This window comes from Vombatus ursinus, unplaced genomic scaffold (assembly GCF_900497805.2).
Source record: "Vombatus ursinus unplaced genomic scaffold, bare-nosed wombat genome assembly UNPS02006874.1, whole genome shotgun sequence".
In the NCBI taxonomy this organism is placed as follows: Eukaryota; Metazoa; Chordata; class Mammalia; order Diprotodontia; family Vombatidae; genus Vombatus; species Vombatus ursinus.
Window position 1 is genome coordinate 10,300,935 of NW_020946652.1, and position 8,014 is coordinate 10,308,948.

Here is an 8,014-nt window from a genome sequence, read left to right on the forward strand (position 1 = left end):
TCCCCTTAATTTTAAAAAAAAATTATTCTGAGTTCCTAATTCTCTCCCTCCCTCCATCCCTTCCCTCATTGAGAAGGCAAGAAATACAATACCCATTATACTTATAAAACCACGCAAAACATATTTCTACATTAACCATGTTGCCAAAAAGTAAGAAAAATAAAGAGTGAAAAATCATATGCTACAATCTGCACTCAGAGTCCATTCATTCTCTCTCTGATGGTGGGGAGCATTTTTCCTCATGAATCCTTTGGAATTGTCATGGACCATTGTCTTGATCAGAGTAGCTCAGTCTTTCACAGTTGTTTATCGTGCAGTATTGCTGTTACTGTATACAGTGTTTTCCTGGTTCTACTCACTTCACTTTACAACAGTTCACATAAGTCTTCCCAGGTTTTTCTGAAACCATCCCACTCATCATTTCTTATAGCACAATAGTATTCCATCACAATCATTTACCACAACTTGTTCAGTCATTCTCCAGTTGATGGGCATTCCCTCAATTTCTAATTCTTTTTCACCACAAAAGAAAAAACAAAAACAAAAACAAAAAACTACTATAAATATTTTTGTACAATTAGGTCCTTTTCCCTTTTCATTGATTCCTTTGGGTTATAGACTTAGTAGTCGTATGCGCAGTTTTATAGCCCTTTAGGCATAGTTGCAAATTGCTCTCCAGAATGGTTGAATCAGTTCGCAACTCCACCTACAGTGCATTGATGTCCCTGATTTTCCACATGCCCTCCAACATTTATCATTTTATTTTCCTGTCATTTTAGCCACTCTGATAGGTATGAGGTGGTACCTCAAGAGTTGTTTTAATTTGCATTTCTGTAATCAATAGTGATTTAGAGCATATTTTCATATGACTTGATAGCATTGATTTCTTCTTCTGATAACTATCTGTTCATATCCTTTGACCATTTATCATTTGAATGGCTCATATTTTTGTAAATTTGACTCAGTTATCTACATATTTGAGAAGTAAGGCTTTTATCAGATAAACTTGCTGTAAAAATTTTCCCAGTTTTCTGCTTTCCTTGTAATCTTGACTACATCGGTTTTGTCTGTGCAAAAGCATTTTAATTTAATGCAATCAAAATTATCCATTTTACCTGCTATGTTCCTCTCTGTCTCTTGTTTGGTTATACACTCTTCACTTCTCTGTAGATCTGACAGGTAAACTATGTTCCATACTCCCCTAATTTACTTACGGTTTCACCCTTTATGTCTGAATCATGTACCCACTTTGACTTTATCTTGGTGTATGGTATGAGATGTTGGTTTATACCTAATTTCTGCCAAACTGCTTTTCATTCCCCTCCCCTCCTCCCCCAGTTTTTGTCAAATAGTGATTTTTGTCCCAAGAGTTTGGATCTTTGGGTTTATAAAATACTGGATTACTATGGCCATTTACTATGTATCTTGCGTACCTAATCTATTCCACTGATCCATCACGCTATTTCTTTTTATTTAAATATTTTTCCTTGTATTTCTGAAATTGATTTTTAAATCTTTTATTTTTATTTCTTTACTATTTTTATTTTCCCCCATTACTTTAAACAATAATTTTTAGCATTTGTTTTTAAAAATTTTCTTAGAATCAGATTGTTTTGATGATTACCACTTTATAATGCAGTTTGAGATTTAGTATGGCTAGGCCATCTTTCTTCCCAGTTTTTTATTCTCTAATTACCTTGATATTCTTGACCTTTTGCTCTTCCAGGTGAATTTTGTTATTATTTTTTCTAGCTCTTTAAAATAATTTTTGGTAGTTTGATTGGTATGGCACTGAATAAGAAAATTAACTTAGGTAGAATTGTTTCTGCATCTGTTCAGATAATCATGATTTCTGTTCATTTTGTTATTGATGTGATCAGTTATATTGATCATTTCCTAATACAGAACCAGCCCTGCATTCCTGTTATAAATTCCAGCCTGGGCATAGTATGTGATTCTTGTGCTATATTGCTGTAATCTCCTTGCTAGTATTTTATTTAATTTTTTTGCATTAATATTCATTAGGGAAATTGATCTATACTTTTTTTTCTGTCTTGGTTCTTCCTGGTTTAGATATCAGCACCATATTTGTGTCATAAAAGGAATTGGGTGGGACTCCTTCATCTGTTTTCTCAAATAGTTTACATAATATTGGATTTAATTGTTATTCATATGTTTGGTAGAATTCATTTGTGAATTCCATCTGGCCCTGGGGATTTTTTCTTAGAGAGTTCATTGATAGTTTGTTAATTTTTTTTCTAAGATTATGTTATTTAAGTATTCTATTTCATTCTCTATTCATCTGAACAATGTATATTTTTGTAATGATTCATCCATTTGGTTTAGATTATCAACTTTATTGGCATGTGATGGAGCAAAATAGCTCCTAATAATTGTTTTAATTTCCTCTTCATTGGTAGTGAATTCTTCCCTTTTATTTTTGATACTGGTAATTTGGTTTTCTTCTTTTCTTTTTTAAAATCAGATGAACTAATAGTTTATCTGTTTTGTAATTGGGTTTTTCCCCCCATAAAATCAGCTTCTAGTTTTCTTTATTAGTTTATTAGTTATTATATTTTATATTATTATATTTATTATGTTACCTGTCATTTATTTTATTGTTATTTTTATTATTAGTTTATTGTTTATTTATTAGTTCAGTGGTTCAATTTTATTAATCTGTCCTTTGATTTTCAGAATTTTCAATTTGGTGTTTAATTGGGGATTTTTAATTTGTTGTTTTATTAGTTTTTTTAGTTGCATGCCCAATTCATTGATCTACTCTTTCTGTATTGATGTAAGAATTTAGAGAAATGAATTTTCCCCTTAGAACTGCTTTGGCTGCATCCCATAAACTTTGGTATGTTTTCTCATTGTTGTCATCCCCTTTAATGAAATTCTTGATTGTTTTTTTTGATTTGCACTTTGATCCACTCATTCTTAAAGATTAGATTTTTTTTTTCGTTTCCAATTAATTTTTAGTCTCTGTTTCCATGACCCTTTATTTAATATAATTTTTATTGTATCATGATCTGAAAAGGGTACATTTAATATTTCTGCTTTTCTGCATGTGTGTCACTATAAACGTGTACTTGTGTTTGTAGCATTGAATGTGTGAATGTATTTGTGTACATGTGTATGAATACAAGTATGTGTGATGTGTGTATGTATGTATAGGTGTGCTTGTATATGTATGTGTGTGCTTACATGTATATGTGTGTATTTGTGTGTACAAGGATGTCTTTTTGTGTACACATGTGTTTGAGGGAATGTATGTGAATACAGATGTGTATGTGTGTACGCTTGCGTGTCTTTATGAATGTGTATTTGTGTGCCCATGTGTGAATGCATGCGTGTGTGAGTACCAGTATGTAAATGTGTATGTGTGAGAGAGTATATATGTGTGTGTACGTGTGTATCATGTTTGTAGTTGTACCAGTGTGTGTGCGTGTGTGTGCGCGCGCATGTGTGTGAGTGACGTGGTCCGGCTGCAGCCGGGACTGATGTGGCCTTTCTGCACACAGGGCTGTGCGAGGTCTGACTCTGGCAGAGAGCATGTTGGGGGGGGGGGGGGGGGGGGAGGCGGGCAGGCAGCCACAGCTCTGTTGTCGTCCTGAGAAGCCCCCGTTCCCGAGGCCCTCCCTGGGCCTCCCTGTGCTCGCATCTGAGTGAATGGGGTTGGCCCACCGGCGGGATTTCCTCGAATGCCGACTTGCTCCCGTGGCAGGGGGGCCTCGGTGACTCTTCTCTCCCCACCTGGGATGTCCTTTAGGGGACGTCCTTTGGGCCCTTCCCTCTCCGCGGGGATGTTTGCACGTGCGACCCTCCTCCTGTTGCGGCAGCCCCTGGAGAGTGACCCCGGCCGCTGCCTGCCGTACCCAAAGGGCTGCCTCCTTTGCTGTTAGGTGACCCGCCGCTCACACATCACCAGCTGGCCAGGGAGTTCTCACCTTGTCTTCCCTTCAGACAGGGGAGTATGCCACTGATGAGGAGGATGACGAAGGAGGGCCCTCCCTTCCCAGCAGGGACCTGGCCATTGAAGTGTTTGAGCTGCCAGAGAATGAGGACGTGTTCTCCCCATCAGAGCTGGATACTGGAAAACTCAGTCACAAATTCAAAGAAGTAAGTTGTTCCAGGCCTGGCCCCTGTTCTGCAGGCTACAGTTAGCTGTCCTGTAGGGTGGCTTTGCCACGCCCTGCCTCACGCAGGGCTCGGGGCCAGGCCCACTGAAGGCCCTCCCTTTGCCTGGCTGCTCTGGCCAGTCACTGGGCTGTTTTCACCTTCCCTGGGCCTTGGCAGAGGGGGACGATTTGCCAGGGGGCAGGAGGTCCTGGTCCTTGTGAGGCTGGGGTGGCATTTCTCCAGAGAGCCCTTTCAGCAGTGGTGGCAGAACAGAGGCAGGCAGAGTCCGGAGGGTGGGCTGGCACTGCCACAAAGGTCAGAGTGAGCTGGCTGTGTTCAGGGGACATTCTGCCCTCACTGTCCCTGGGGGAGGACAGGTGTTAAAGCGTGTCATTCCCTGTCTCCTAAAGCCCTGAGGGTGGTCTGATGACCTTGGACTTCCCACTGGTCTGAGAGAAGCCCTGCTTGGGAGATTGGGAGGCAAGGTGGTCCAGTAGAAGGTTGTGAATCTGAGCCCTGGGTTCGAATCCTGTGAGACTGACACACCTCCCTGGGTGTCAGAGGGTTTTCTTGGTATCTCCATGCTTAGTACCAGACTGCTGGGCCCAGGGAAGGTTGACTGACTGAGTGGTCATTTGCTGTGGAGGCGCACCAGCCGAGTGGCCCCCGGCTCCCCAGGAGCCTTACTTCAGAAACCCTGCAGGCGGCAGAGTGGTGGGAGGGGCGCCTTTCCTGGCCAGTGTCAGCCTTTTTACCTCAGATAAAGTGAAAGCTGAACCCGCGGGTGACTCAGGCCTCCCTGGGTCAGGGAACACAACCACGGGGCCTTCTGCTCAATTCCCTTATTCACCTGGTCCCCGGCACCTGTGTCCTAGGCTGGCAGCGCCCCTTCCCCTTGGTCATCCTGTTCTGTCCAGGGACGGCCTGAGGCCAGCTCGGCCAGCCCTGGTCTCTCCCAGCCCTCCCCCAGGGAGGCCTTGGGAGGCTTGGGAAGGTGTGGGGCTGCCTGCTGCCCACCCAGGAGAATCCACCTTGTCTTTCTTTGGTTTTCAGCTGCAGATCAAGCACGCGGTCACGGAAGCTGAGATCCAGAAGCTAAAGAACAAGGTAAGGAGGGCGAGGTGACAGGGCTCCTCACTGGCGGTATCCAAGGAGACCTTGCTGGTGATGGTGAGGCGGGCACATCACTGGTGGTGTCACAATGGGTCACCTACTTGTTGGGGGTGTTGGGGTAGGGCACCTCACTACTGCTGTCACTGTGGTATCAAAGGGTACCTCATTGGTGGCGTCATGGTGGGATACATCAGTGGTTGTGTCCTGGCGGGGCTCCTTACTGGTGGTGACATGGTGGGGCACATTGGTGGGGGTGTTGGAGTAAGACACCTTGCTATTGGTGTCATGGTGGTTTTGTGGCAGGGCACCCCGCTGGCGGTGTCAGTGATGTGGAAGGGCACCCCGCTGGCGGTGTCAGTGGTATGGCAGGGCACCCCGCTGGCGGTGTCAGTGATGTGGAAGGGCACCCCGCTGGCGGTGTCAGTGATATGGAAGGGCACCCCGCTGGCGGTGTCAGTGGTATGGCAGGGCACCCCGCTGGCGGTGTCAGTGGTATGGAAGGGCACCCCGCTGGCGGTGTCAGTGGTATGGCAGGGCACCCCGCTGGCGGTGTCAGTGGTATGGCAGGGCACCCCGCTGGCGGTGTCAGTGATATGGAAGGGCACCCCGCTGGCGGTGTCAGTGGTGTGGAAGGGCACCCCGCTGGCGGTGTCAGTGATGTGGAAGGGCACCCCGCTGGCGGTGTCATGGCAGTACCATGATGCACCCTGGCAGCAGTGACATGGCAGGGTGGCATCGAGCCTTGGGTGTCCTGAGGAGGAGGGAGGCAGTGGCCAAGGGTGTGCAGAGGGTACTTGCTGGCATGCCTAAAGCAACATCTTCCTTGTAATTACCCAAAGTCTATCCATTCCCAGGGTGCATCAGTGGCACCAGTAGGAGCCCTGTGGGCTTTTTTGGTTTAACCCATCCTTAGTAGGAAAAGGGTTTCCATGGGAGTAATTGAATCTTTAAAACAAGATAGTTCAAAACACATTTGCTTTTGTATGGCGGGAATGCTCTAAAATTGTGTAAAGTTCAGGGGGGTTGGCAGTTTTGATTTTATGAAAAAACCAGGGGCAGCTAGGTGGCGCAGTGGATAGAGCACCGGCCCTGAAGTCAGGAGGACCTGAGTTCAAATTCGGCCTCACACCAAACACTTGACACTTACTAGCTGTGTGACCCTGGGCAAGTCACTTAGCCCCAATTGCCTTAAAAAAAAAAGAAAAAAAGAAAAAACCAGTTCAGTGTTTCTGGTGCAGGTTGAAGAAGGAAGGAAGAAGCAGCTCTCGCGGGGCTGCTGGGGACCTGCCCAGTTTTCACAATGTGTGCCTGTGGAAGAAATAATTTATTTTTTCAAGTTTGCAAATATCTTTGCAGTCTCACTTACGATTTTTTTAATATGGTCTTAAGACTAAGGATGAGTTTCTTTCTAGCTCTCCGATTTTGTTCTTTCTTAACTTCAGGAGACATGATTTCGGTTTCTCTCTCCTCTCATTGGAGCGGAGTTCGCGTGGCTCTCGTGGCTACGTGGGGTGTCCAGCCCACATCCCAGGTAGCTCTTGAGCTTAGATGCATCTCTGCATTGTCTGTGGTGCCAGCTGAGCCCTAGGAGTAACATGTGATAGAGAACAGTGCTTAGTTAGCCAACAGCTGGCGCACAAAGCACCGCTCAGGGACCGAGCCCAGAAAACCAAGCGGTGGTGGGAGCTGCCCCTCTTCTGGCCCTAGCTAGGAAAGGGAGCTTTTAAAAAAGATTAGTTTTTCAAAATGGGAAACCTGGCCCTGGGATCATGAGCTGTGTCTCCAAGGGAGCTCACGCACCGTCCCGGAAACCTGAAATTCATAAAGGTTGGAGAACGCGGGGCCCCCAGGCTTCTGTGCCCCCCTTCCCGCAGCACTGACACAGATGGGCAGTCCTCAGCATGCCCAGCTTGACCCCCTCCCATTGCAAGGGAAAGAACAGACAGGGAGCCAGCCTCCGGTCATGTCTGCCCACATGCTCTGTGACTAGCCATTCCAGCGCATAGGACACAGTGCATTCTGGGTTAACATCAATGAGTGTTATTTCTCAAGATTGCTCCTCTGTAACCCCCCGGCTCCTTGTAATGCCCCCGAGAAGCCATATGGCTTTGGGCTGGTAACTGACTTCCCATCTGCTGGTGGCGGGTTTGGGCGCCAGGACCTCTCCGGACTCTCAGTGTCACCAGAATCATTTATGTTGCACTGTGGAGGGCGCTGGCTGATTTATTGTAGCATGGGTATTCCTAAGGGCGTGGCACATCCCGCTGCTCCAAGCCCCGGATCAGCCAGCTTCAGGGGCACACCTGCAGGGGCTGTGAATCCTGGGGCCATGCTCGGCTTCTCCGTGATGGAGCCTTGAATGAGGCATTTTCTCTGCCCAGCTCCAGGCTGTGGAAAATGAGAAGGTGCAGTGGGAACTGGAAAAAACCCGGCTGCAACAGAACATCGAAGAGAATAAAGAAAGGATGCTGAAACTGGAGAGTTACTGGATCGAGGCGCAGAGTCTGTGCCACACGGTGAACGAGCACCTCAAGGAGACGCAGAGCCAGTACCAGGCCCTGGAGAAAAAATACAACAAGGCCAAGAAGCTCATCAAGGACTTCCAGCAAAAGTAAGACTGAGGGGCGGTGGGGGGAGACTGAGGAGGGGGGACTGAGGGCGGGGGAAGGGGGGAGACTGAGGGTGGGGGGGAGGGGGAGGACTGAGGGGGGGGGGGGGGGGAGGGAGACCTCAGGGATCAGGGGGTTGTAATCCATTGCAGGAATGCACTGTGTTCTAT

The 8,014-nt window shown here is 46.5% G+C and overlaps 1 protein-coding gene across 6 annotated transcripts in view; it reads left to right on the top strand.

Annotated features, from left to right (window-relative positions):
- Positions 1-8,014, top strand: part of PPP1R9A (protein phosphatase 1 regulatory subunit 9A) — a 100,049-nt gene that overhangs the window by 71,982 nt on the left and 20,053 nt on the right. For all 6 annotated transcript variants that reach the window (XM_027848805.1, XM_027848806.1, XM_027848807.1 and 3 more), the window contains exons 6-8: positions 3,967-4,122; positions 5,176-5,229; positions 7,617-7,846. In XM_027848805.1, coding sequence (XP_027704606.1) covers positions 3,967-4,122; positions 5,176-5,229; positions 7,617-7,846 — 440 coding nt within the window. The remainder of the gene's footprint in view (positions 1-3,966; positions 4,123-5,175; positions 5,230-7,616; positions 7,847-8,014) is intronic.